This window comes from Trichoderma asperellum, chromosome 1, assembly GCF_020647865.1.
Source record: "Trichoderma asperellum chromosome 1, complete sequence".
In the NCBI taxonomy this organism is placed as follows: domain Eukaryota; kingdom Fungi; phylum Ascomycota; class Sordariomycetes; order Hypocreales; family Hypocreaceae; genus Trichoderma; species Trichoderma asperellum.
This window is the reverse complement of record NC_089415.1, coordinates 6772023-6798334: the sequence shown is the minus strand read 5'-3', so window position 1 is coordinate 6798334 and position 26312 is coordinate 6772023. Positions and strand designations below refer to the sequence as shown.

Sequence of the window (26312 nt, the reverse complement as noted above, 5' to 3'; positions counted from 1 at the left end):
GGGATCAAGGATCATCTTCTTTTGAAAGTATATGCATATATTGTACATATGCAAATATCCAATATATGCTCTTAATAGCTTATGCACAATGAAAGCTTGAGGAGCCGACATTTAACCGGACTGAGCTTTGTGGGGCGGTCAAGTTGTCTGGCCTCAGTCGCGAAACTTTCAGCCTTGCGATAGCGTGCCTTGTCCAAACCCTGCGAATCGGATCACGACAGACAAGATGAGCTTCGTACCTGTCAACCCGCGGCCTATGCTGCAAGACCTCGTCGACAAGACGGTCCTGGTCCGCCTAAAGTGGGGAGAGACGGAGTACAAGGGAAGATTGGTGGTGAGTTCTGTCGAGGCGAGGCTCCCCTGCCCAGGATGATGCTAATTGCGCGTTGCTACCCCTAGTCCATCGATAGCTACATGAACCTGCAGCTATCCAATACCGAAGAATATCTGAACGATAAGCTGACCGGCGAGCTGGGCCAAGTTCTCATCCGGTAGGTGCTGCCGTGGGCGGCGACATCGCATTTCTTTACCTACCTTGTTCATTGGTTCTAACGAGCTTGGATAGGTGCAATAACGTTCTTTACATCCGCGGAGCCAACCAGAAGGAAAGCGGTGGAGATACTAGAATGGAGGACTGAAGAGAGAATACGCAAGAGAACAGACTCTTCCGCCATTACGCATTTGGAACATGGCATTGAGGGCTGATTGCTGTTGGGCGGAGACGGGAAAGCTGTACACACCATCGGAAGGACATTACTCATGAGAAGTTTCACGATGGGAACAAATCAAGGCGGGTTCAACTTCAATACCTGCAACCAAAAGAATGATATACCAGAACATACGCAGACAAGATAGGGGAAGCCACGATTACTGAAGGCGCCATCTCGAAATATTTAGCTATCCATCAATCAGCATCGGTCTTTATTTCTCGACCTGATCTTTCAGTTCTTATACTTATTTGGATGAATTGGTTGTTGTGAGTTGGAGTGTTGGGTGTACGTGCCGTGGCATCGCAACGCCATTTCTGCTGGCCACCCAAGTGCTCTATGCTGGAATAAGCCAATGATATGGATTATGTCTTATGAATGATCAATGAACGGGGTGTCTGAAGTCATGCCTCAGATCCCATACTACGCTATCCTCTACAAACTTCCTCAATATTTTTGCTGGCGATCTACACGGACTCTTAACTGCTAGCTACGACTGAGCAAACCACACAGCCCCGTTATATACATACTGGCCACCACGCATATGAATCAAGTGAAGCTTCGCAATATTGACGCCGTTGGCTCCACCGCCAAAATGTGATTCAAAAAGCAGCGTCTGCAGCCTTAATCCTCATCAAGAATAGCTTGTTTATGTTTGTTTGTTCGCCTATATGCACTCATCGGCTAGGTCGATACTACCTTAATCCACCCGCAAGCGCTTCAGCGAATCACGGACAGCTCGGCCGTACACGAAAAAGGGCGCCGTGCGCAATTACGGCTGCAGCCATCCCGCCGGCCAGTAGGAGCGAGAAGACGCCCCGCGCCCTGGATCCGGGCGATCTGCAGGTGACGAGACTTGACGGCGGCAGCCCAATCAAGCGCCGCGTTTAGACGCCGGCGGTGCTGTGGATGGGCGCCACAAAAAGTAGTTAACCGCCCGACCCCCTGTCCGCGATGCATGCTTGGTCTGGGTCTTTGCCGCGCTATTGGCCCGCTGTGATAGACACATCCCTTGGTGGAGGGCGAAGAGGTTGCAGACACTACGCATCTGCCTTGCTTCTTGTGTCCTAGACCAACAGGCAGGATGAACTTGGCCACTCTGGAGCGGCCGCTGTCATCGCGGCCTCTCCCTCTGGCCCGCGCTTCTCAAAACATATATCAAGGCGACCAACACCCGCCCATTCATTCTTCTTTTTTCTTGTTCCTCAGCAAGTTCTGCCAACCTCAAATCCACCTTTCTGTTTTCCCCCCTTGTTTGTTTTTGTTTTTTGTTCTGGAGCTGGTCTCCCCTTTTTACTTTCTAATACTCCTATCTCGTTTTCACTTACACCAAAAACCTTCAACTGTCAATTACACCAAAGCATCTCAGTTGCCGGTCAGCTTGAGACGAGATAGTTTTTTACACTGATTTTTTTTTACTTTGCATGATTTTTAACGCATCACGACACCTTAATTGATACCCCCTAATAACAGAATTGTGGATTTCACTTGCTCGCTGGCGAACAACACCATTTTTACCATTTTGCCTAAGAATTACTAGACTATCTACAACGAGCATCTTCCTAGTCACAACAACTTAATAACCCTAATCAACATGTCTTCCGTCCAACTTTCTTTCTCTCTTCGCGTCTCCTCTGGCGTCAAGACTGTCCACCTTCTCGGCTCTTGGGACAACTACGTCGGTCAGCTCCCCCTTGCCAAGGACAAGACCTCAAAGTCCGGCACATGGAAGGGTACCTTCAAGTTCCAGAACTCCACCCTTGAGGCTGGAAAGCGATACTGGTACTACTACATCATCGACGGCTACCACGTCGCTCACAACCCTTCCGTCGAGTCCACCACTGAGCCCACCACCGGCCGAGAGCTCAACATCCTTGATGTCACCAAGGATGGTTCAGCCAAGTCTTCACACAAGTCAAGCAGCAAGAGCTCTTCCAAGGACAAGGAGAGCAGGTCTTCTCGCCACCGCTCTACCCTGACTGTCGACATCCCCAAGGGCCGACCTCTCTCCATCTCTCAGATCAAGGCCCCCAAGCCCATGTCCCCTCATGCCACCAAGCACATCCTCGAGTCCGACTACTACGACAACGAGGAGCTCGAGGAGCTCACTGCCCGCTTCGGCAGCGCCGGCCTCGAGGATGTTCTCACCGACTTCAGCACATCTCCCGTTTCATCCAACGGCTCCAGCCTCTCCTACCGCTCCGACAGCTCCTCGCCCAGCTCCTCGCTCTCTGGCTACAGCACTCCCAACTCCGACTGCAGCTCATGCACATGCGAGCGCTATGGAATCACCCGCAAGGGCGAGCGTGTCAAGATCGACTGTGGCGGTGCCCGATGCGGCTACGACCAGGACAGCTCTTCCTGCGCCAGTGATGCTAGCGACGATGAGTACGAGTACGAGGTTAACCCCGCTGACGCCCGCCGCAACGGCATCATTGTTGGCTGAGAAACTCAAACTACACCTGGGGATAAGAGAAAATCGAAGAGAAGATCGACCAAAGAGAAAAGGTCAACATGTTGATTCCTTACGACTGAATGACTGCTGCATAATGATCCTGCAACGTCTACTCAGCTCGGTAACACACATTTAATGTTGTTGTGTGGTAATACATATACAAGCACACTCTTTTGCTTCTATATAGATCTCCCCACCGCGTCCTCTGGGGCGGATCGTACAGCATACCAAGCAGGTCTTGGTGTGATGGTGCTATGATCCCTCACCATGGCGCGTGTGATGACCATTGGGTCGATGCTGCGGCCCCTCGTTGGAGTGGTCCCTCCCACCTCCACGAGTAGCTTGTTCTAATGATTCTTGAGCACTTTTTTTTTGTCAAGAGCTTCGGATAGGCGGTACCTGTCCCACCCAGGCTCTTGGCACTCAGCCAAGACCAGAGTATGATTCATCTCCCCTTTCCATCTCTTGTAGAGCATACACAGAGAAAAGGGGGGTGGGTTCCCAGCTCTGGACAACATTTTTACGACAAGGTCATGGATGTGGTTCGGGATCATGTTATGTAAAATGATCCCGAGCTAGCCAAAACAAAAAAAGGTTTTGAGGATGTGGAGGGTTAGGCAGATGGTTAAGGATTACTGCCGGGTTAGATACTAGTATAGATGACTATAGTGAATCTAATAGTACTGACTGATGAGAATTACCTATCTGCTTCTTTTAATAATGTGATGAATCTATTGTGTAGAGATGATTTAGTGGGGGCATCATAAAACAATCGAGAATAGCAAGCCTTGTTCTATTAATAGGTAGAGTTTGTCTATAAACGCCTCTGTTTGATCTCCTCATCCTCCTTCTCCTCCCCCTCCCCCCAAAAATGGAAAGGATCCCCAAAAAGGAAGCCTTGAGGGGAAAATCATGAATTCGGCTAATATGACCAGCGGTAGTAGTACCCTTTTTAGTTGAGAGCGGAAAAATGCCAGCCACAGCGAAACTTCGACGCGGGAGCATCCGAAGAGCTTATTCGCGAACCTTTTATGCGAGTGATTTGAATAGGTAGACATCCACTACTAGTACTTATCGATCCACCCGCCGTGTGACCACATGAAATTCAGAGCTACTTTTGATTAAAAAAAAGTTGAAAACGGGCGTCTTAGTGAGGACACGATTTGGTAAGTCGGGGACAAACTTTGTACGCGAGGGCTGGGTTTCCGGTCTATCTGCTCTATGTCTATGTTTAAAGGTCTTTAGGATGTTCGGTTGCTTGATGATTTATTTAGCGCGTAACTGTGTGTCTTTTGGGGGGAAGCTGCTTGGGCAACCAGATGGGCTTGATAAGTACAAGTTGGACCACGTAGCAACCCAGCAGTCTATATAAACGTCGGGTTTCCCCTTCCTGTGGTTGAAATTTTCCTTTGCTATTTACTACTCAGATTTCCTATTCCATCTATCTATCTATTCTTCGTTTCAACTAATAACCGTTAACTACCATACCCTAGCACGGTAGCTACTGCTCCTAATATCCTAATACCTTCAACCTCGCTTCGATACTGCTCCCTATTTGGGCCGAGGCTATGTCTAATCCCGGGCAAGGGTTTCCAATGGGAGCAAACTTCCAGGCAGATTGCCGCCTGGGAGAGTCTTCCAAAAGAGCCTCTCTGCTGGAGAAAAGGGAGAAGGAGGCACGGGGCAGCAAGCAAGATTTATTATTGCTGTACCGGAAGTCCTTTTATGAGGAGTCGACAGAGGCTACGTATACCACTTTCGAAATGCAGCCTATGACTCCTTATGAAGGTGACGAAGAGAAGCCTCGCGGCAAGGGGAAAAAGAAGAGCAGTAAGGGAAAGGCCGTTGATAGAGACCCGGGGTTTACGTGCAGTCGTAGTTCCAGGAAGGCAGAAAAACGGCGAGAAGTTGAGCCTGGTAAGTTTGCCACTAAACGCTACTTCAAAACCTGGTTTGAGTTACGAAAAAAGGGGTTTTGGGGCTAACGCAGGAGAAAATGGACAGAGGACAAGCAAAGCCAGGTTTTGGATATTTCCGACGCTTTGGCACAGTTGAGGCTCGCTTATGAGCAAGAGGCGGAGAAAATACAGGCGCAAAGTCCTTGCCATGAGGTGGAAGATGGCTGGATGGTGGTGAAGGAGGGCATAGACGTGTGGGACTTTACGGAGGAGGTTGGTCCACTGCCCGATTAAGAGAGAGCTCGGCTACCATTCATGGTGCTGGCGAGATTCCTTGTTACAAGCGAGTTTTTGGCTATGGCATTGCGTTTTGGGCGGAGCAAATGGGAAAAGCTGAGCGTGGAGGTTTATGGATATGATGATGATAGCATGCGATAATACCCCCTCTTTTGTTGCCTCTACGGCGTAGAAAAAGTTTGGCCAACTGAATTGAGGCTTGATTTTACTGCACAGACTTTGAGGATACGTGTAAGAGTGTTTGTAATAAGACCTCGATTAGGATTCCGCTTAGTAGATGGCGAGTGGATGCATCCAAGGACGATGACGATGGTCGTACGCGTCTCCTCCACGTGTGCTTCTAGCCCTGCACTCTTAACTTTTTGGCTTTTCTAACAATTGTCGAAGCTATCGTTGGATTAGTTCTTTGAGTAACGATATATAGAGTGCCTCAGTGGCGAGCGTAGTGATGCATGCTATTACGTGTAAAACTTATACATAGACACCTAGGGCGTCTTCACAGTAGTATGCGAGGATACAGCGGCCTGAGATTGCGAATTGAAAAGAAATAAATACTATTATAGACAATGGTAAAGTTAATCTTACACCGCATATACTCACTCTAGTACAATATGAGGTAGATACTCTCTTTTTTTGGAGCTGTGACGCGGACGTATGGAGGCAGTAATTCCTACAATAACCAGAGGAGGTGGGAACCGTCGATGGTGGTTGTTAACATGGGCTTAAGAAGTCTTGCGAAAAGGGCGAGTAAAATTGAAACTCGAAATGGCTAGATTACTGATTGAAGTATCGAAACCAGCCCCATTGGCAATCTATAGACGAAAATGATTTCTTATGGTAAAAATTGGAGATGGTTCAAGGGTATGGTGAAAACAAGGTAGATGAATGATTGATTGATCTACCTTAGATAGTCTAGTTTAGATAGCCTTTTTTGCCAAAATGTATCGTATATTTTCCGTATTTTCAAAATATTTGTCTGCAGTAGTAGAGTGAGTATGGCTTTTTTTGAATTTCATAGGGTATGCTGCTTGTGCTGATTTGTTATGATGAAGCTGGGCCACCTGCAAAATAAATACAAAAGAAGCGCCCCAGGTCTATTCTTACGCCGAGATTTTGTCGATTCACGCTCCGTATTAATGGCGGCATTGTTTACCCCGAGCCTTACGCTCCAGGTGCTGCCACTAAGAGCGCCAGGATCTTTTGGGGTCTTTTGGGGGCCTTCAGCTCGCAACTATTCATTGAGCTAACCCCATAGAGCAGAGCCTTGGGCCAAGCCTCGGAGCGGCTCAGGAACGCCGTTTCATTTCACGGCTCAGCTCACTAACCGTTGGAGGAGACGCCGTCTTGGCTCGCATCCCTGCAGTCGTTCCACCAGGCAATAACATGCGAGAAGGAGAAAAGAGGGAAGAGGGAAGAAAAGGGCAGAGATATTGCGGCAAGCACTCTTCAAAGAGGCATCGAGTGGGCAGCATGGACCGTAAATGCAGGGAGCGAGAACTAAGAGACCCAAGTCTGACACGTCACTTTCGGAGAGGCCAGAGGATGATCCCAGCAGCGGGTTCTAGATCGAAACAGCCTGGACGGCGTCTTACAACGTGAAGGACAACAGCCGGGTGACGGCACTGGTAGCTGAGGTAGGACATAAGATTCTACTAAGTGGTACCTCGCCTATAGGGCACTAAGACGACTTGACCAGGTATATGGGTGTACCGACCTACGGCATCGACCATAGCGCACAACTTCCCGAGATTTCCTGTCTCAACATCACATCATCAAGGCGCCCGCCGAGACATTGCCACTTTAGCGCTGCATCGCCAATTGCAATTCGCTGCACTCGGCAAATCAGCTCGGCCGTGACTCCTTGAGACATGCATCTGGCGGGCAAGCAGCAGCAGCAGCAGCATCATCATCATCATCATCATCATCATCAACGGTTCGAGTCTCGCTTCGCCTCTCTCCCCACTCCAGGTGCGTCTAGGATCCGAACCCGCTCTCGCGCATATACAGCACATGCCACTGCCTGTGCATACTACTACTACTTGTACATGATCCCGCCTGTATCGACGAAGCACGAGACTGCCGAAGAAGACAACAGCAAGACGCTGATTCCAATCTGCGTTTCCGATTGGCGATGGCAGACAGGGATCATCCTTGATGCCGTGGATACGTATGAACGGGTCGAGCGAGCCTCACGGCGTCCATACACGCACTAAATATTATTGCCCCCTTTGATTGCCATCCACCATCATCCCAGATGAGACGGGGCCCCTGTGTCGGCCTGCCAGTGATAGTGCAGAAAAAAAAAAAAAAAGGCTGACGCCAACCATTGCTGCTGTCCCCTCTCGCTGATAGATTGCCAGTCAACCTGCCCCCCGGCTCGTCAACCCGGACCCTGGCGCCGAGCCATCGCCCAATTGGCAAATCGGGCTAAATGCCTGGATGTGGCTGTTCAATGGCGGCGTTGTGCAGAACACTACAAGTACGGCCCGCGACTGGTTTTGTGCGCGGTCGGCTCGACCTGACTTGCTGAAAAATCGGCTGCTGGATCTGGTTCAGCTGCTGTACATTGCTCGCGTTGATTTTTCTCCCCCGTGGATGGGACACGGAAAATATACACGGCTTCCGACTGTTGGCTCCCTCTGTCAGCGGTGAAAATGTCTTGCCTGTGCGATACCATTGCAGCAGCCTGAGCTTCTTCCGCATCGCCAGCTTCTCGACATCGCCATGTCATGGCACGGGCTCCTGGAGAGGAGCCTTACGCTGGTACGTCCTGTCGCCTTGGCGAAACGCCCCTCTACGCAAAACTAGGTATTTTTGCTGCAGCCATTGTGCCGCCGCGATGTCGCTTCTGTCTGCAAATCCACAGTATCGCCAGCTGGCGCTGCACCTTGGGAGCTGAAGCGGGACGGGCAACTCTGGGCTGGGGGCCAACTCAAGCCACAACTCAAATGATGCTGTGCGTCGGCTGACTTTAGCTAACTTCTTTCTTATTCTGCAGCCAAATGACACTCGCGTTGGGTCTGGTCGCGATGGATCCAGCGGTGGTACTTTGAGTACAGCAAATGGAAACAAGACCGCCTCTCTGTCTAAACTTGGTGCTACCTTTGCCCCCATCGCGATATACCTGAGCCTATGCTTGCTTTCGTTCATCCTGTTGCGGCCTCGATGCAAGCGGGTTTATGCGCCGAAAACTATTCCTAGTCTTCGATACCCAGAGTAAGAGCTCCTGTTCCTCTTTTCACGGTTCCCTTGTGCCAATCCACATTTCGATTCTTGATTCACAAATCTATTTGGACCTCAATGTTTGTTTAAATCTCACAAAACTCGTCTTAGAAAACCCACCCCTGAGCTGCCCTCTGGCCTATTCAATTGGATCAAGCCCTTTTACCAGATCCCAGATACCTATCTTCTCAACTATGGCTCCCTCGACGCCTACTTTTTCCTTCGCTACCTCAAAGTCCTGCGGAATGTTAGTCTTGTTGGCTGCTGCATCGTATGGCCAATCCTCTTTCCAATACACGGCACAGGCGGCAACGATCTCACCCAGCTCGAACTCTTGACGATTGGTAATGTCATCACCGGATCGGCAAAGCTATGGGCCCATGCTATAGTTGCCTGGTTATTCTTTGGTAAGGAGTTGTTAGCAGCTGGCCTGTATGATTTCTACTAACATACAGTTACAGGGTTTACTCTATTTACAATTGTTCGAGAGTGCATCTACTTCGTTAGCCTGCGACAGGCATATCTTTCGTCGCCCTATTATGCTGATCGACTATCGTCCAAGACAATGCTCTTGCTTTGTGTGCCGAAGCCTTACCGCGATGAAGCTAGACTTCGAAAGCTCTATGGCGATTCTGCGAAGCGAATTTTCATCCCACGCACGACCAAAGAACTTGCAAATTTGGTCAAAGAAAGGGAGGAAACTGCCCTGCGACTAGAGAAAGCCGAGATTGCTTTAATCAAGAAGGCTAATGCTGCCCGCAATAAGTTCTATCGCAATAACCCACAGTCTGCTGGCGTGCGGCGCTGGTTCACAACAGGGCGTGCAATTCAAACTCTGAATGATCAAAATACTGGAAATGGGAAAGACATGTCCTCACATAACGAGATGACCACTATAGACAGTGGCGAAACTGTTCGACAGTCTAATGAGCCACGGGAAGCGGTATTACCTGATATTCAATTTCTGCCGGAAATCGAACTTCAAGACAACGTCAACGACGCCGAAGGAGGCAAAAATGTTCCTGCTCATGAAGAAGAGGAGATCAAAGCTGAGGATTTGGATTATGTTCATCCTTACGGATTAAGACCCGACCTGGCGGACGTTAGAGGCTCTGTCGCAGCCCAATGGATACCAGCTGAAGACAGACCACACCATCGACCCATCGGTAATTTCGGTCGTCGAGTCGATACAATTCGTTGGACTCGCAACAGACTCAAGGAGCTTAATAAGGAAATCTTTCAATTACGACGTCGAATCCGGAGAGGCGAAGCCGACCCTCTGCCCGCCGCTTTCATAGAATTCGATACCCAGGAGGCTGCTCATGCTGCGCAGCAAGTGGTGGTGCATCATTTGCCGTTGCAGATGGCTCCCGGGCTGCTTGGAATTCGCCCAGAGGAGGTTATATGGGAATCGCTCAGGATGAAATGGTGGGAACGCATCATTCGGCGTCTCTTGATTCTTTGTGGCATTACCGCCGCCATCATATTTTGGTCGATTCCTGCAGCCTTTGTCGGCCTTGTTTCCAACATTGATTACCTGACTAAAGAAGTCCCGTTTCTTCATTGGGTCAACGATTTACCCAGTTTTGTGAAAGGTGTTATTGGTGGTTTTCTCCCGCCTTTTGCTTTATCTGTACTTATGGCGCTGGTGCCGATCATCTTGAGAAGTAAGAAACTCCTTTTCCACCCTTTCCCGGCTATAACAAGAAATGTGAACTAAAATTAACCTCTCCCTGTTTTTTAGTTTGCGCTGCGCAAGCTGGAATTCCATCTCTCGTTATTGGAGAGCTCTTCACGCAAAATGCATATTTTGCGTTTCAAGTCGTTCAAGTGTTTTTGGTCACAACCATCACTTCGGCTGCATCGGGAGCACTTCAAAGCATTATCGAAAATCCCCTTGGTATCCAGTCGCTTCTCGCACAGAATCTGCCCAAAGCATCTAATTTCTACCTGTCATATATTTTGATCCAGTGCTTGGCTACTGGCGGAACTGGCATCCTGCAGGCGTTTTCACTGATTCGCCATCAAATTGTAGCGAAAACTTCCGATGTACCAAGGACACGCTTCAAAACTTGGCACAAGCTTCGACCAGCTCGTTGGGGTGGCATATTTCCCGTGTTCACGAACATGGGTGTAATTGGTACGTTTTGCATTCTTACTTTTTCTCTACCCATGATATACAACCATCTATTTCATAGCCTTATGTAGGAAGTTATAGACTGACCATGGAAATTTTTCATCAGCACTTTCATATGCCTGCATTGCGCCCTTGATTCTTGTCTTTTGCGCTGGAGGTATGGCGTTTATGGGATTGGTTTGGAAATACAACTTGATCTATGTTTTCGATACATCGACGGATAGTAAAGGCCTCTTCTATCCACGTGCACTGCAACAACTGATTATCGGCCTTTACCTGGCACAAATATGCCTGATTGGCCTATTGATTCTAAATAAGGCGTACGGACCCATGGGGTTGGTCATTGCTCTTCTGCTTTTCACGGGACTCATTCATTTCCTGCTGAGAGACGCCATATCACGCCTCATGTGGAATCTGCCACAAACACTGGCACTGGAAGAGCAGATCCAAGAAGAGGAAAAAATAAAGCTCGCCGCTAACAACGACAGTGGAGAAGCGAATGGAAATGATGCTGGTGGTGCAGCTGCTAGCTACTTTGATGTGGAACAAGCATTTGGCGACGAAGAAGAAGAGGCTGAATTAGAGGACACTGACGAAGACGATCACCATGTGGTCTCTAATCGGGGTCTTGAAGGCGCTGGCAACATCCGAATGGCTCTGACGGCTTGGGTGAAATCTGCTGCTATAGAAAAATTCAAGACCGAGGCAGACAAATATGGCATTAACGAATATCTAAGAAGAGCATTTGCTTTTCTTAGAAATGGAGATGGAGAAGAGCCTCCAGGATTTCTTATAAGGTGGCTGCACCCAGAGGAGCACGAAGACTTTGTGGCATTACGCAAGCTGCTTCCACAGGAAGAACGACCGCCGATTGCGTACAAAGAAGGAGATAAACGTGCTACGTATGAGCCTCCGGAACTTTGGCTACCGAAGCCAACTCTGTGGATCCCAAGAGACGAGGCGAGGGTGAGCAGACAGGAGGTGGCACACACTCGGCTTTCCACGCCGATATCTGATCTTGGCGCAGAATTGAGCAAATCCGGGCGGATTGTTATTGATAACATTGATGCGGCTCCATTTGAGGAGCATAGACTGCTATTATAGCGAGCGAGTTGGTTTTGTTTGTTCTACTGTCGGCATTGGCCCCAAAGGTGTAAGATTCTTCTTTTAGTTAATAGTAGCTGCTATACCCGACCACGCTGAGAGCGTGCGTGGCCACTGCAGATGTAATGTAATTATGCATCTTTAATGAACACTATTTTACATTTTTTTTTTTTTTTTTAAACAATTGTTAATTATACCTTTTTCTTTCCATTTGTATGTCGTGCATTCCTACTGCTGATTCTAGTTCAAGCGACTGATCTAGAAGCCAGCGCCACAGCACATTCCCGTTGTCAGCCACACCTGCAGCTCCAATTGACCCCACTACGCTTCAAAGCTCCAAAATTTCTAGGCCTCGCAGATCTTCAACTGGCATCTGCAATTGTGTTTTGTCGCATAACAAAATATTCCCAGAGACCGCTATTTTCGGCTGTAACAGTTCAATTCACACCTAAGAGCATTTGTCATGCCTCTCGACACATCAACGTACTCCCTAGCGCTGCTGCGCATCGACGGCCGCCGATGGAACGACCTCCGTCGTCTGCATGCCCAGATTCACACCCAAGACGCCGCCGATGGATCATCATACCTCGAGATGGGCCATACAAAGGTCATGTGTGTGGTGACTGGCCCGGCAGAGCCACAGGCGGGACAGAAGAAGGGAACCGTTGGAAGCGCACAGGCTACTGGGCAGAAAGAGGGAGCGAGCATCGTGGTGAATGTGGTAGTGGCTGGCTTTTCGAGCGTGGATCGCAAGAGAAGAGGAAGAAACGATAGGTAAGAAGAAAGAAAAGCGGTTAAAACGAAATGAGAAGAATACTAATCGCGGCATCTACAATAGGCGCATCCAAGAGATGGAGATTACGATTCAGAAAGCGCTGGCCGCCAACTTGCACACGCATCTGTTCCCACACTCGACTATCACAGTGTCTCTGCATGTCTTGTCCCAGGATGGCTCACTTCTTGCTGCGCTGATAAACGCAACCACCCTTGCCGTCATCGACGCTGGTATCCCCATGACAGACTATATCACGGCCTGTACCGCAGGCTCAACTTCGTCCTACGCGGCGGGCGACGATGCAGCCGATCCTCTGCTTGACCTGAATACCCAAGAGGAACAAGAGCTGCCCTATCTGACGGTTGGAACGCTGGGAGACAGCGACAAGGTTGCGGTGCTGGTGTGTGAGAGCCGTGTTCAGGTGAGCCGGCTGGAGGGCATGCTAGTAGTCGGAGTGGATGGGTGTAAACAAGTGAGGAGATTGCTGGATGGTATTGTGAAGCAGAAGGGAAGGAAGATGATTAAAGAAGGAGCAGTACGGAGGAGTGATATGATGGCCGTGAGCTTGGATGATTAAGGGGCGTTTCTTTTGGACTGCTATGCTTTTGAATGATACCAGGTGAGTTTTACGGCAAATACTCTACGACAATGTTTTATGTTCAATCTTGTTCATTTTTTTTTTCCTATTTTCTAACATTAGATCTTATTGTAGCTGTCAAAATATAGCTTCTTCTCAGAGCTCATCATGCTTAGACTCCTCGGCTGCTGGGGCTTCCGTCTCGACCTTGGCCTCCTCGGTAGTCTCTGGCTTCTCAACGACAACGCCCTTGGGGAGCTTCTTCTTCTCGCCCTCGCCCATTCGGACAGTGTCGATCCAGGACTCCACGCTGTGGACGCTGAACTCGCCGTCCTCGTAGCGCCTCCACCAACCACGGCGGGCGTTGAGGGCGATGAGCTCGATCTTGCCCTCAAGACCGAGAGCTTCCTTCAGAGCAGCAGAGCCCTCGACGTCGCTGTCCAGAGAGAAGAAGGGGAAGTGGCGTTTTCCGTGAACGTACTTGGTATGGAGCTGGGAGACGGACGAAATGATCTTGTTGCGCATCTCAGAGGTGGATGCGGGGACGAAGGCCAGGACACATGTCTGAGACTTGGACTGGAGGCAGTGCTCTTCGAGCTCGACCTTGGATTTAAGAGCGGGGATTTCAATGAGGGTGGTCTCGGGCGCGGCGGCTGTAGAGGTTTCGGAGGATGCGGTGGATGATGATGATGATGCTTCCTTGGCTTCCTTTGCCTTGTTGGAGGTTGCTGACTTCTTGCCAGACTTGGCTTTGGCCGGAGCTGGATCGGGGTTGGGAGAGCCGACTTGCTTGAGGAACTCGACCATGTCCTTCTTGTTGAGCTCTCCGTCATAGGTAATGGGCTCTTTGCCGCCTCCGGGGATGAGGACGAAGGACGGGAATGAAGAGATGCCGAACTTGTCGACAGCGGCCTTTTCCTTGTTCCTGACCTGTCCCACCGAAATGACATCCAGGAAATCAATGGCAATACTCCTAAGCAGCGCACTCGTAGTTCCCTTCTCCGTGAACAAAATAGCCTTTGGCTTCTCCTCGTCCTTTTCCAAAAATCCATCAATCTCCTTGTCCGTCAACTTGGTAACGTGGTTGTTAATCTTGGACACCACAGCGTCGACGATGCCACTCGCAGTGCGCGGGCCCTGGTAATCCTCCACGACAGGGCGGCCGGCCTTCTTTCCAGGACGGACAATCTTGAGGGTGGGGAAACCTTGGATGCCCATGGAGCCGCAGAAGGGCTTGTTGGACTCGTCGTCGCAGTCGACGGCGGCGACTTTGGCCAGGCCCTGGAGGTTCTTGGCGGCTTTTTCGTAGGCAGGCTGGAGGTTTTTGCAGTGGCCGCACCAGGGGGCGTAGAATTCGACGATCTGGATGTGTAAGCTGCTGTTGTGTTTATATAGAGTTTATGCATGCATGTTTATATATGAAATACATGAGAGAATGTGTCTTGGCACTTACAGACGTGTAATTGGACTGCGCAATGAGACGGTCGTATGACTTGCCGTCTACCTGCAGAACGGGAGAGCTCTTGGAGTACAAGCCAGCCTGGGCAAAGGGCAGAGCTGCCAGACTCGCCGCCAGAGTGGCGAGGAGAGTTTGCTGATGCATGGCTGTGGTTTTATGCGAAAAGAACGTGTAAGTTTGTCAGTAAGTGAGATGTGAGAAGTCGATTTGCAATATCGCAGCGCTCTCTCTCTCTTATAATAAGCTAGCGAGCGATGCTGTTCATAAAAGACCCTCTTTCCACCTTTCGATGAAGCGAATAAGTGAATGAGGAGATGGAAAATGGGAAATGCGACGTCAATGCGGCAACGATGTCACAGCACTTGAATTTATAGTGGCTGGCTTTGGTGCAATTGGGATGAGATTTCAGAAAAGGCCACGCTGGAGGATGCACAGTGCGAGGTATGGCTTACCAATGTGACAGGGCGGTTTTAGCACGGAGCCTATGTCAGATGTATAGAAGCGTTAGGCTGTTCGATAGGCTTTTGCACTAGATATAAGTAGTGTATAGAGTAGCTTTGATACATTTGACTAATATCGATCATATTTTAATGAAATTTTTAATTATTAAGATTGGGAATAAAAAGGCAGCGTTTTGGCGTCAAGACGTCTGAATACGTGCATCTTATTCAACACACACACAGTGTCATTTAGCCAAGCCGTTTGATTTTTGGCAGCTTCCATATCTGTACTTGGTGTGGCGCGACCTCGGGCGGGGCAAACGCTGTGGCTGGTGCTGAACACCTTCTACTGTAAAGTACATTCAGCTCTAAGGTGCCTTTGCCATGTGGGCAAATGTGGGGGAGCAGCATCGTCACCTTATATTACGTCGCTCGCAAGGCAACTCTCATCAGTCCCATCTCCATCCCTGCTCCGTCGCTTTTTGAAACCCTTCTCTTCCCTCTGGCGCTTTGCTGTGCTTTGCTTTCTATTCGTTTTGCTACCTACACCGAGTATACCAGAGAGACGAGCGCAAACCGCAATGGCTGAGCCAATCCCCCCGCCGCTCAAGATCCCCGAGGTCAGTCGGTTTCTCAACCGAGCAAACCAGCTGCGCTCCTTTAAGCCAGCGATTTCGTACTGGTGTATGTGCGCTTCATTCATTCATCTCGCACCTCTATGCATGAAATAATGTATTCTTACATGTAAAAAAACAGGCGAATACCATGCCGTCAACCAGATTGTAGGAAAGAGCCTGCACACCACGGACGATGATTGCTTCAACTTCACCAAGACGCTGCTGGAGCGCCTCGAGGCCACAAAGTCAGAGCGCCCAGACGACGATGCCATCATGGACAATACGGCAGGCCAGGCCTACGTCGAGCAGTTTGCGCAGGAGACGTTTGATCGTGCGGAACGCACAATGAAGGCGAATAAGGTGACGAGGTGAGACCGTATGAAGGAAAAAAAACAACTCAGCGTTACGCTTGATTCTGACTGCTTTTATTAGACAAACCGCCGATACCTTCGACGCAGCCGCAACCTTTTTCGATCTCACCCATGAATGGGGCACCCCCGAACCAGAAGTCCTCCAGAAGATCAAGTTCGCAAAGTGGAACGCCGCCCGCATCCTCAAGGCCATCCGCGAAGGAAAGGACCCCAACGAGTCAAACCCCAAGCCCCGAGAAGAAGAGGAAGAGCCCGCACTCGACCCCTTAGATCCCGATGTTCAGGAGCTCACAGCTGCTGCTGCTACTTCGCCGCCGCCACAGGCCGCATATGTGGAGGACGCTCCTGATGGCGGGGAGCCCTCGCGAGCAGAGCATGTTCAAGACGGATATTTCCCACCGCAGGCCCCCGCCGAACAGCATCAGAGCGAACCATTCGTCCCATCGCCAATGAGCACCAGCCCTCCTCCGCCCGCAGAACCTCTCTTCCCTACCCAGCCTCCGCATTTCACGCCTCAGCCTACACCTGCGATCACGCCCCAGCTTCCTCCGCAATTCACATCCTTTGCGCCTCCTCCCCAGCCTCCTCAACCCGTTAACCCGTCCGTTCCACCTGCCTGGACGGCCCCTACGGCTCCCGTCCCGCCAGCCGTCGCTTCTCCCATCCACGCACCGGCTCCTATAGCGCCGCCGCCGATTCCTAAGCTAGGAGGCAGCCCGCGAGCGGCGGTGGATCAGAAGAGCATGGCGCAGGCGCAGAAACATGCCAAGTTTGCGATATCTGCTCTGAATTTCGATGATGTGCCGACTGCGGTGAAGGAGCTGCAGAATGCGCTGGCTACGCTTGGGGCACTCTAAGGAAGGAAGAGGATGGGGATGAAGATGATGAAGAAGAAGAAAGAGAAAGTAGCAGTATTGGGAAATTGAATCTGTATGAGATACCAAACGAAGCGAAATGCACGAGATTTTCAAGTTTATGAAATAGTTTTAGGAGTAGTAATAGCCTATAGAAGGAGTGGTATATTTGAACTACCTATGCAAAGAGAGCGCGCACCCTCATCGGGAGTCTTTGACGCCGTAACCAAAAAGACACACGCTTTGAGAAGTTAAAGGTGAGTATAAAGGGAGTAATAAAAGGTTCAAACAAAGCGCCTGTTCATATAATAGGTTGCATCCATCATAATAATCATTCCAACAAGTTCCAAACAGAATCTCAATACCCATTTGCTCCATGCCATTACGCCACAACCATTAAACCTATGTTGTGTGCGTTTCCGAACCCTTGGATCGGAACGGTCTCGATTGGCCTATTGGATCTGGTCCAACCGTCGCCACCGGTTCTTCTTCGTCGTCTGCATCAGTCCAGCCGCGATCTGGCCCCCATTGGATCGACAAGCCCTCCTGTTCGGTCACTACCTTGAAAAGGCCAGTCATCATGGCGCCCGATTTCTTGACGCTAGACCAGGCGTCGAACTCGACGGCATTTACCGCCGGCAGCGCCTCAAGGACGCTGGCAAGTAGTTGGCGGCTGAATTTCTCGTAAAAGCCCTCCGAGCGACGGAAGCCTTTGAAGATATTGTCGCTGGGGTCGCATTCCACAAGGACCTTGAGCTTGTGCACATTGACGCAGTCCTTTAGCCCCAGCGCATCGTTGACAGCCCACCCTTTAGGTGGCGCATTCCACCCCGGACCGAGGCGCAATTCCAAAGAGGTGAGGCATTCGCGTTGGCGGGGTTTGAGACGGGCGAGGAGCGGTCGCTTGCTCTTAAAGTATTTGCCGGGATATGTCGGGAAGATGCGAAAGGTTCGGGTGCCGTAGAAGAAGTAGGTTGCTTCGTCGCGGAGTAGCCTGCAGACGCGCATGAGGCCGAGCCTCTTGTGGTAGCGCTTGTAGTTTTCTGGAGATAAGTCTAGGACGTCTTCGTTTTCTTCAAAGTAGTATTCGTAAATCTTGACGCGCAGTTCCGAGGGCAGAGAAAGAAAGTGAAACGGCGTTGCCGGGACGCGCGGTGGTTTCTTTCGGAGTTCGATGATGGGAGTATCGAGAGTCAGAGAAGCGATATCAACAGCCAGAGAATCGATAGATGTAGTTTCCGGCTTGTCATTGCTGGCCGCCAAGGCTTGAGACTCCTGCTCTGGAGCCTCGAGCTCGACCGCAACCATGGTTGAAGCCGCCTGAGGCTTCTGTATTGCGGTCGTATGCGCCTTGTTTCCTGAGGCGTGTGGTTTATGCGCCCCGGCTTGCGACTTCTTGGCCGTGGCTTGCGCCTTTCTTGGGGCTGGTGGCGGCACAGGCTTGGTCATTGAAGGCCGGCGGCCAGTGCTCTTGGAAGGATGTTCAGACATGATGAGGTGGTCGAGCGGGAAAGGAAATATAGCTTGTTTCCAATTTCGAGATGTGGCGAACTATGGTGAAAACGCAATCTGCATGTAGCCAGTGGTATTCGCAATCTGGGGTCCAGCTGGCCTGCCACACCGGCGGTTAAATAGGGCGGAATAAAGTCAGTCAATCAATTGCAGGGAACGAGGTGCCTCGTCGAGAGTGGTTCCATGGCGAGATGACAAGACTCGAGATGAACCACCCTCTAAATTGCACCGAACGCAAAAGCCATGATAGGGGTCTGACTGATTGGCGGAGGACGAGAGATCACCCGATGGTCAAGGAATGGCGGGTGTTCCAGAGCAGCGCTGAGACAAGGGACTTGGAGCGAGAGTCGCCAGTAATATCGCTACCAATATGCAGTAATATCTGAGATGAGCGTCGTATTAGGAACAGAGACACGACCAAAACAAGGGTTTTGCTCGAGTGAGGGGAAGACAAAAGACGGAAGCTGGGGAAGGCCGATTTTTGTCTTATGACAAACCGGGAATATCAGACAAAGTACCCAGTACCGATCGGAGGTTTTGGGGAAGAAAGCGGAAAGGCCGAGAGTTCTCCAACTGCTAGCAGCGCCTTGCACGTGAGCCGGACGCGAGCGCGCTAGACCGGACGCGGCAGTGAGGGGCCCAAACGGGGCAAATGCAGAAACCCCCACCTCGAGCAGAACATGCCAGAATCGCTTAAACCCCGGCTGAGACCTGCCCGACAAAAAAAATCTCTTGGATGACGGCGGCGGGCCAGTACGCAGAGGAGCGAGAGTCACTACCGAGCAGGAAGCTTCCATCCTCCACGACCATCCAACGCCCGCAGCAACCAGCCACGAGCATTGGACCCGGCGGCATCGAGATCAACGTCCAGCGGCCTGGACATGCGCAATTGATTTTTCTCGCCTTTCCACTATCCCGCAGCATCCTTCAACGACGTCTCTCATCACGATGCTTTCCAGAGTAGCTCAAGCCTCGCGGCTGGGGCTGACGGCCGGCCGGCTACCACGAGCTGCGGCGCTGCAGCCTCTGCGGATTCGCCCGGCGACAGCAGCTCCAGCTTCTCAATTCCTTCGAGCCTATGCGAGCAACAAGCCGAGCTCTGCGCAGCCGCCCAAAGACACCCAGAAACAGGCCTCACCAACGCCGAAAGACCCCGCCGCAGAGAGCTCAGCAGCGCCAAAGGACAATGCTGCGCAGAAGCCCGCCGAGTCTGCCGAGCCTGAGCCCATTCCCTTCCACAAGCTCCCCGATCTTACCCAGGGTATTCCGTCAACACTAGAGGCCGAACTGGAGCAGAGAGCGGGCAAGTCGCCGTCAGCGTTGGAGGTCGGCGCCGAGGAAGAAACTGCCGGTGGTGGTGGCCGAGGCCGTGGAGGAAAAGAGGAATATGTCTCTACCAGCGAGCGCAATCGCAAGTGGTGGACTCGCTTTATGCTGGCCGTTGCTGGCACGGGATCGGTTGTTAGTGTCGCATACATGGGACGCAACTGGGAGGACTCCATCGAAGCCGACCGTCACCCGGATATTCCCAACGGCTGGAGCCCTCTTCTGTGGTGGCAACGCACCAAGGCTCGATGGTCTGAGTCTGTATCTTACTACCAGGATCCTGCGTTCGAGAAGCTGCTGCCCGATCCCGACCCCAGCTTCGAGCGACCCTATACCCTCTGCCTCAGTCTGGACGACATGCTCATTCACAGCGAATGGACTCGTGAGCACGGCTGGAGAGTGGCCAAGCGTCCTGGCATGGACTACTTTATCCGATATCTGAGTCAGTACTATGAGCTGGTTCTGTTTACCACACAGCCCTTTGGCATGGCGGAACCCGTTGTCCGAAAGCTGGATCCTTTCCGCTTCATCATGTGGCCTCTCTATCGCGAGGCGACCAAATACGAGGACGGAGAGATTGTCAAGGTAAGTTTCTACCCTTTTTCTAGTTCCAATGTAGTAGCTTTGAACCAAACTGACTTAATAATCCAAATAGGATCTTTCATACCTCAACCGTGACCTTTCCAAGGTCATCATCCTCGATACCAAAGCCTCACATGTCCGCAAGCAGCCCGAGAACGCTATCGTTTTGGAGCCTTGGAAGGGCGATGCGAGCGACAAGGAGCTCGTTGCTCTGATTCCCTTCCTCGAATATATCCACACCATGCAGTACTCCGACGTGCGAAAGATCCTCAAGTCTTTCGAAGGAAAGCACATCCCTACCGAATTTGCCCGCCGAGAAGCCATTGCTCGAAAAGAATTCAACAAGAAGCTTGCTGAAAAGAAGGGCCACGGAAAGCCGTCTGGCATGGGTGCGCTTGGCAACCTGCTGGGTCTGAAGCCAAGCAAGATGAGCATGACTGTGCCCGTTGACGGAGAGCAGGATCCCAGCGAGGCTTATGCGCAGGGCAAGATGATTCAAGACCTTGCTCGCGAGCGCGGCCAGCGAAACTACCAGGCTCTGGAGAAGGAGATTCGTGAGAACGGCGAGAAGTGGCTCAAGGAGGAGCAGCAGGCTATGGAGAAGGCCCAGCAGGAGATGATGAACAGCATGATGGGCAACTTCTCAGGCATGTTTGGATCTAAGAAGGAGGGTGGCGAGGCTCCCAAGGCTTAAGGCAGACCCTTTCAACCATCTTAAAAATGACGACGCACAAAAAAAAGGTGATGGATATGGCGTTTCACTATCTCTCCGCTACATAATGGTTTCAGCTTTGTAATAATTGTAAAAACATCAAAAGGGGCGAGAAAAAAGGAACGCGAGAAGAAGCAGGAAAAACAAAGGGCAGGTTATGGTTCTCGCGTTTGTCGATCGAGGACAGGATTATTTGCATATAGAAATATCTTCGGCATCATGGCATGGGCAAGTCAAGCCTTTATGCTCGAATGGAGAAGGGGAACAGGGAAGGGCGCGGTGCGCGAGGCGGTCTTTTGACGGTTGCCAAACTTTTATTTGTGTATTTGCTGCGACAAGAAGGATGAAAAATGTACTTCTGTGTAAATCGACTTGTATACTAGAGGATGTACGAGATGATGGATTATATCGAGAAGAGATGTATGGAGATTTTGTTCAGTGAAGTGACGTGAAGGTTGAATATGGCTGCGGATGATAATGAGGTGCTTTGGCTTGTGTCTGTGTTCTTTCGCTTTGAATCTCTCATGTTGTAAGTCGAGCAAACAGGATTTGTAAAGAATAAGTCGCTTCTTAAACCCATTAAAGACGCCTTTTCTTGGCTATTGTATCTAAAAGACATCTAGCAGTGAAGGATACCACCATGATTAACACCTTCAAATCATCGATTTTGAATAATCAATTTTCTTCTATTTTCTTCTTACACAATCTTCATTCTCATTCTCCCATATTAGCCTATACCACCCAATTCATCTCTTCCATTCCACACCCGGTTGAAACTCCACAGACGGAGACGCCGTCGCTGTTGAACCGCCAAAAGAGGCACTACAGAAAGGGGTCACAGAAATCGTCACCAAATCAGTCACAGTTGCTGTCACGACGCTTATAGAAATCGACTGAGAGGGCTGCTGCACTATCACCACATGGGCTGTCCCGCCAGAAGAGCTGGTGTAAGTGCCTGGCAACAGAGTCTGATAATCCGTTCTGAGAAAGTTCGTTACGGGAGTAACAGATGTAAATGGGAGGGGGCGAGTTGTAGTCGTTGTAGTAGCGGTTAGATTGATCCAGCAGTGATCGCAACGAGGGTTGGTGACGCATTGGAAGTATCTACATATAATACCTTCATTTAGTAGCAAGGAATAGTTCTTTTATAGAGAATAGAGAGAGAGAGAAAGGTTATTCATTACTCTTCGCCGTTTTTGTCCTTGATGCGAGTGCAGTCGCATTCAGCACCCGGTTTGCACATTTCCCTCCAATGATCTCCAGTCGTCGTTGGGATTGGAATCGGTGTAGTTGACGGTGGAGGCAATGACGGTGGAATCGAAGGGGCGATAGTGGTTGGAGGCACAGGAGGATTGATCGCCATATTTCCATCACGAAGACCAAGATGTGTAGGAAAGTAGGGCATTGAGAGCACGACTGGCAGATGGAAGAGGACTGCCACGAGAAGACGGAGGAGCAGCATTTTGATTGAGACAAAGGTTCGGTAGGTGTAGATTGTCGGTATTAGAGCATCCATTTGCTGATGTATGAAAATGAAATCGTGATCAAAGGCCGTTTTTGCAACAATGACAGTTTTTGGCGGAAGGGGGACATATATTTAATAGGAGGGCAATATCTTGTGTTTATTTCTGTAGTAAGCTCTTTGTAAGACAATGACCAGATGGCTGCCACAGAGCGGTTATTTGAGTTTGCTACACAAGATCTTCGCCACAAAGCTTCTCGGGAACTATATTCAGATGTTTGTTTGTTTGTTGAACCTATATGCTGGGATTTTGGCTGCAATTCTAGTGCCACATATACATGGGCCATCACAGCTAAGTGCATGGCATGGTTACCATGCATTTCTGCAAGATCTGTCAAACCACTTGTCCTGCGTCGCTTCAAGAGTCAGTGTAATCTCTTTTGCTCATGCATCATCATTGTCGAGCAGAGATCTGTGCTCAATGTGTGGCCATACATCAAGGCTGTTAAATCTTCAAGGCTCGGCACACTCGACACACAAATGTGCTACATCCACAGAGCTCTCGGTTCATGTAACACATAGCTCAAGTTATCACTCGGCAATGGGATCTTTTGCACGATTCCGGCAAGTCGTGTCACACGCTCGTCATGCGTTTTGAGCTAAACATTCTAGAAAATATGCCATAAATAGGTAGGTGGAGTGATGATGAGTTATAGCGAGAGGAATACAAAAGCTCATCATCCACCAAGACAAACATCTCCTCCTCTGTCAATCCATACATTGAAACTTGGAGTCAAAAAAAAAAAAAAAAAACTTCGTGTTCGTAAATCTGTGTCATCTCCAAAACGTCAGAAAAGCAACAACACCAATCATGCATTTGCCGGCATGTGCCCATTGCCTTTTACAAAAGAACCCAAGCAAACAAACGTAACAAGTGCCTTTGCCTCCCTTAATCCCAAGTATGCTACATTAAAACGTGTCTATTGTATTGTACAAGAAAAAAAAGTTTTGGGTATTCCGCTGCTAATGTCCAATCACCCTTTTATCTTAGCATGTCCGTTCTGTGTCGCGGCCACCTCTTTATTACTCTTCTTATTCCACCACTCAGATAATCTGCGTTTCCCCCAGTCAACCGCTGCAAAGAATCGCGCGTCCACATCGACACCTGCTGCGCCCATAATGGTCACCGCGATATACACTAAGAAGGCGACAACCACTCCGAAATCCAGAAAATGGACAAACCACCAAAAGTGCTGCGTGCCAAGGCGACAGTTGACAAACTCGTACTCCCACTCCCAAGTCTCCTGGTTGAACCACATGCTGAGTAGGCCGGCGTTGCCGCTGAAGTCGCCCATCATGCTACGGACGGTAATCTCTCGGCGACCTGGAACACCTGAAGAGGTCAGGTCGGGCAGGCCTTGAGCCTGAGCATCACGCCATCTCGCCACTTCCCAGAAGCGCTCAGCTGGATCTGTGCCGTTTGTCTGGTTAATGAAATGGTACGTGTCACAACCTTCGTGATCGTGGCCGTTGAGAATCAGACCCTTGCGACCCCTTCCACCAGCAGCAGCATTAGGGTCTTTGTTCATGCCGTAGAATCCTTCGAGGAAGCCTTTGCTGGCATCTGCACTTAGCAGATACTGCTCCTTGACGCCACCGCCGTCTTCCTCCGTGTGGAAGTCGAAAAAGGGCGCGTCGACACAGACGCCTTCGGGTTTATAAAGAGGAATGTGGGTTAGAACGAGGGTGAAGATACCCGAGTACTCGACAGCAGCCGATGTACCGATAACCTTGTTGATAAAACTGTATGTCGCGTCCTGCAGAGATGTGTTCAAGGCGGGGGTATCCAAATTCATGTCATTGAGAATAACAATGCGAATCTCAGGCTCGAGTCGAATCGACTCGGGGTTCGTCGCATCGTCGTGCAAAGTCGCTAACGTATCGGTGTCGTTAATGGGGATTCCGAATCGAAGCTCATAGTTGACCTTGCCGAAGACACGCTCGAATCGTTCCAGTCGTTCAGGCGTCAGGTCACCCGCATAACCGATATCGTGGTTGCCAGCAACGTTCATTATTCTTTTTGTCCAAATCTCTTCCGCCTCGGATCCATCCAGCATGCCCGAGAGCTCATACTCGTGCTCCGGCCACGCGGCGACATCGTCCGGCACTCTTTCTCCGCCACGGAAAGCTCGCTCCCAGAATCTGCGCCCCCTTATGTCAAACTCGTCGTCTTCGATCCATTGGCTGCCCAACAGGTCTCCGAGGACCGTAACGTGAGTCGGGCGCGACCACCAGTGCAGCGTTCTGTAGATATGGGCGAGGTAGAAGTCGTTGCCGAAGTGGTCGAAGCGCTTGCGCAACGACTCGAGGAACCACGGGATGTCTTCGAAAAAGATGTCGACAATGTCGTGCACGATCTGCCGGACGCGTTCGCGAAAGCACCAGTGCTCGGTGCGAAACGTGACATGATCGAAGATACTGAATACGTGGGGAAAGGTGCCCAAGATGACGGTTGGGATCGACGTATCGCCTTCGAGCTGAGGATCGCCCAGAGCAAGAAGTCGGAAGGGAGCCAGTTGGGTCGGCACATAGTCGGCTTCGGGCTCGAGCTCGGTGTACGGCCAATGCAGCCGTTTGGTGGCTTCCAAGGCCTCCTTGGAGTCTCTCGACGGCAGAGGAAACGCGCAGCCGCCGAAAAGGGGATAGAGATAGAGATAGACGGTGCAGGCTATCGCCAGAGGCACCAGAAGGCCCAAGCCATTGCGGAGAAACGCCGCGACTAACATGTAGCCAGCCGCATATGCAAAAGAAACGAGAAAGGTGGTGGCAAGAGAGAAGAGAAAAAAGAGAATTAAAAATAGTAAGTAGAAAAAGAAGAGATGCTGACCAGGCTAGAGTTTGTGACGGCCTCAAGACACGATGGTACGTACTGCAGATAATTTAGTGGATTGGCGCTCAGGGGTCCAATCCGCGGATCCATAGCGCGGCCTTAGCAGCAACGTGGCCCGGGTACTTGATTTTGCACCCCGGCTAGGTGCGCCTTTATGTATCTGTCGGTGCCCCGCATTAGTGTCTGATTCGTAGCAGCATCCCCTGAGACGATGCAAGTCTGAAGAAAGCCAGTTTGGTTAAATAAGAGGGTGCCTGGCAATAATAGGAAGCTATCTGTACATCGGCAGCTAAAAGCAGCAGTTTTAGAATTAAGCTAAGCCTGCTATGAGAGGAGAGTATTGATTTCAGATGAGATTTGGCTTTTTGAGCCCATTTACTTACTGGTAGGTAAGTATGTAACTAAATACTTCCTTCCTGACCAACGCATGGAAATGGGATCCGAAACACTTCATGTTTGATATTATGAAGAAAACGTGTAAAATATCATCTTTCCAATCTCGATAAGTAGGTAAGAGTAACACAGTAGGTAATTCATTGAAGAGAAAGCCATATTATAGCAATATCTCCCTTGAATATGCCGGGGCTAGTCGTTTTCTCCGCGAGTGTCCTCCTCTTCTCGTCAGCATGATTGTCATATTTAGTCACTATATAACTGTTCCGGACAATAGATAATCAATCTTGTGTCGTAAATAACCAAGAGATATCAGAATTCAGCTACCATTGCAGTCCAATATATGCTGAGATTACATAGACCGATATATCCTCACTATTACTAATCGAGTGTCAGTCGAGTGTCAGACTCACTGGTGTCAGAAAGAAACTGGAGCACGAGCAGAGTATTATAAAGACAGCAAAGGTGACTTAAACGATCCACATTATTAATGAAGATTGAGTTTACCTCAGACCCAAAGGG

At 50.1% G+C, this 26312-nt stretch overlaps 12 protein-coding genes across 12 annotated transcripts; 8 read left to right on the top strand and 4 right to left on the bottom strand.

Annotated features, from left to right (window-relative positions):
• Positions 1-188: 188 nt before the first annotated feature.
• On the top strand, positions 189-1658 carry TrAFT101_002161 (uncharacterized protein). The gene is made up of 3 exons (XM_024903669.2): positions 189-334; positions 400-491; positions 566-1658. Exons 1-3 carry the CDS (start codon positions 227-229, stop codon positions 636-638), a joined length of 273 nt encoding a protein of 90 aa, XP_024763279.2. The 5' UTR covers positions 189-226; the 3' UTR covers positions 639-1658.
• A 201-nt stretch (positions 1659-1859) lies between these two features.
• TrAFT101_002160 (uncharacterized protein) lies at positions 1860-3861 on the top strand. The gene has a single exon (XM_024907850.2). The coding sequence runs from the start codon at positions 2302-2304 to the stop codon at positions 3151-3153; it is 852 nt and encodes a 283-aa protein (XP_024763278.1). The 5' UTR covers positions 1860-2301; the 3' UTR covers positions 3154-3861.
• Positions 3862-4730: 869 nt separating this feature from the next.
• TrAFT101_002159 (uncharacterized protein) lies at positions 4731-5435 on the top strand (the record flags this gene model as incomplete). Its single annotated transcript, XM_024910939.2, has 2 exons — positions 4731-5079; positions 5167-5435. 2 exons carry the CDS (start codon positions 4731-4733, stop codon positions 5352-5354), a joined length of 537 nt encoding a protein of 178 aa, XP_024763277.2. The 3' UTR covers positions 5355-5435.
• Positions 5436-7402: 1967 nt separating this feature from the next.
• On the top strand, positions 7403-8009 carry TrAFT101_002158 (uncharacterized protein; the record flags this gene model as incomplete). Its single annotated transcript, XM_066126522.1, has 2 exons — positions 7403-7524; positions 7718-8009. 2 exons carry the CDS (start codon positions 7403-7405, stop codon positions 8007-8009), a joined length of 414 nt encoding a protein of 137 aa, XP_065982625.1.
• A 268-nt stretch (positions 8010-8277) lies between these two features.
• Positions 8278-11820, top strand: TrAFT101_002157 (uncharacterized protein; the record flags this gene model as incomplete). The annotated part of the gene is made up of 5 exons (XM_024903668.2): positions 8278-8573; positions 8691-8986; positions 9041-10246; positions 10324-10719; positions 10823-11820. Exons 3-5 carry the CDS (start codon positions 9145-9147, stop codon positions 11818-11820), a joined length of 2496 nt encoding a protein of 831 aa, XP_024763275.2. The 5' UTR covers positions 8278-8573; positions 8691-8986; positions 9041-9144.
• Positions 11821-12200: 380 nt separating this feature from the next.
• Positions 12201-13328, top strand: TrAFT101_002156 (uncharacterized protein). Its single transcript, XM_024906439.2, has 2 exons — positions 12201-12594; positions 12659-13328. The coding sequence occupies exons 1-2, from the start codon at positions 12284-12286 to the stop codon at positions 13170-13172; spliced, it is 825 nt and encodes a 274-aa protein (XP_024763274.1). The 5' UTR covers positions 12201-12283; the 3' UTR covers positions 13173-13328.
• On the bottom strand, positions 13253-14971 carry TrAFT101_002155 (uncharacterized protein). Its single transcript, XM_024909645.2, has 2 exons — positions 14626-14971; positions 13253-14534 (listed from the first exon to the last, which is right to left on the bottom strand). Exons 1-2 carry the CDS (start codon positions 14773-14775, stop codon positions 13329-13331), a joined length of 1356 nt encoding a protein of 451 aa, XP_024763273.2. The 5' UTR covers positions 14776-14971; the 3' UTR covers positions 13253-13328.
• Positions 14972-15489: 518 nt separating this feature from the next.
• TrAFT101_002154 (uncharacterized protein) lies at positions 15490-17130 on the top strand. The gene is made up of 3 exons (XM_024899684.2): positions 15490-15755; positions 15828-16056; positions 16121-17130. The coding sequence occupies exons 1-3, from the start codon at positions 15653-15655 to the stop codon at positions 16914-16916; spliced, it is 1128 nt and encodes a 375-aa protein (XP_024763272.2). The 5' UTR covers positions 15490-15652; the 3' UTR covers positions 16917-17130.
• A 6-nt stretch (positions 17131-17136) lies between these two features.
• On the bottom strand, positions 17137-18977 carry TrAFT101_002153 (uncharacterized protein). Its single transcript, XM_024905268.2, has one exon. It carries the CDS (start codon positions 18402-18404, stop codon positions 17316-17318), a length of 1089 nt encoding a protein of 362 aa, XP_024763271.2. The 5' UTR covers positions 18405-18977; the 3' UTR covers positions 17137-17315.
• Positions 18978-19175: 198 nt separating this feature from the next.
• Positions 19176-21694, top strand: TIM50 (mitochondrial inner membrane protein required for protein import). The gene is made up of 2 exons (XM_024899565.2): positions 19176-20336; positions 20407-21694. The coding sequence occupies exons 1-2, from the start codon at positions 19374-19376 to the stop codon at positions 21025-21027; spliced, it is 1584 nt and encodes a 527-aa protein (XP_024763270.2). The 5' UTR covers positions 19176-19373; the 3' UTR covers positions 21028-21694.
• Positions 21695-22225: 531 nt separating this feature from the next.
• On the bottom strand, positions 22226-22507 carry TrAFT101_002151 (uncharacterized protein; the record flags this gene model as incomplete). Its single annotated transcript, XM_024906448.2, has 1 exon — positions 22226-22507. The coding sequence occupies one exon, from the start codon at positions 22505-22507 to the stop codon at positions 22226-22228; it is 282 nt and encodes a 93-aa protein (XP_024763269.2).
• Positions 22508-23320: 813 nt separating this feature from the next.
• Positions 23321-25376, bottom strand: TrAFT101_002150 (uncharacterized protein). Its single transcript, XM_024907849.2, has one exon. It carries the CDS (start codon positions 25291-25293, stop codon positions 23542-23544), a length of 1752 nt encoding a protein of 583 aa, XP_024763268.2. The 5' UTR covers positions 25294-25376; the 3' UTR covers positions 23321-23541.
• Positions 25377-26312: the final 936 nt, after the last annotated feature.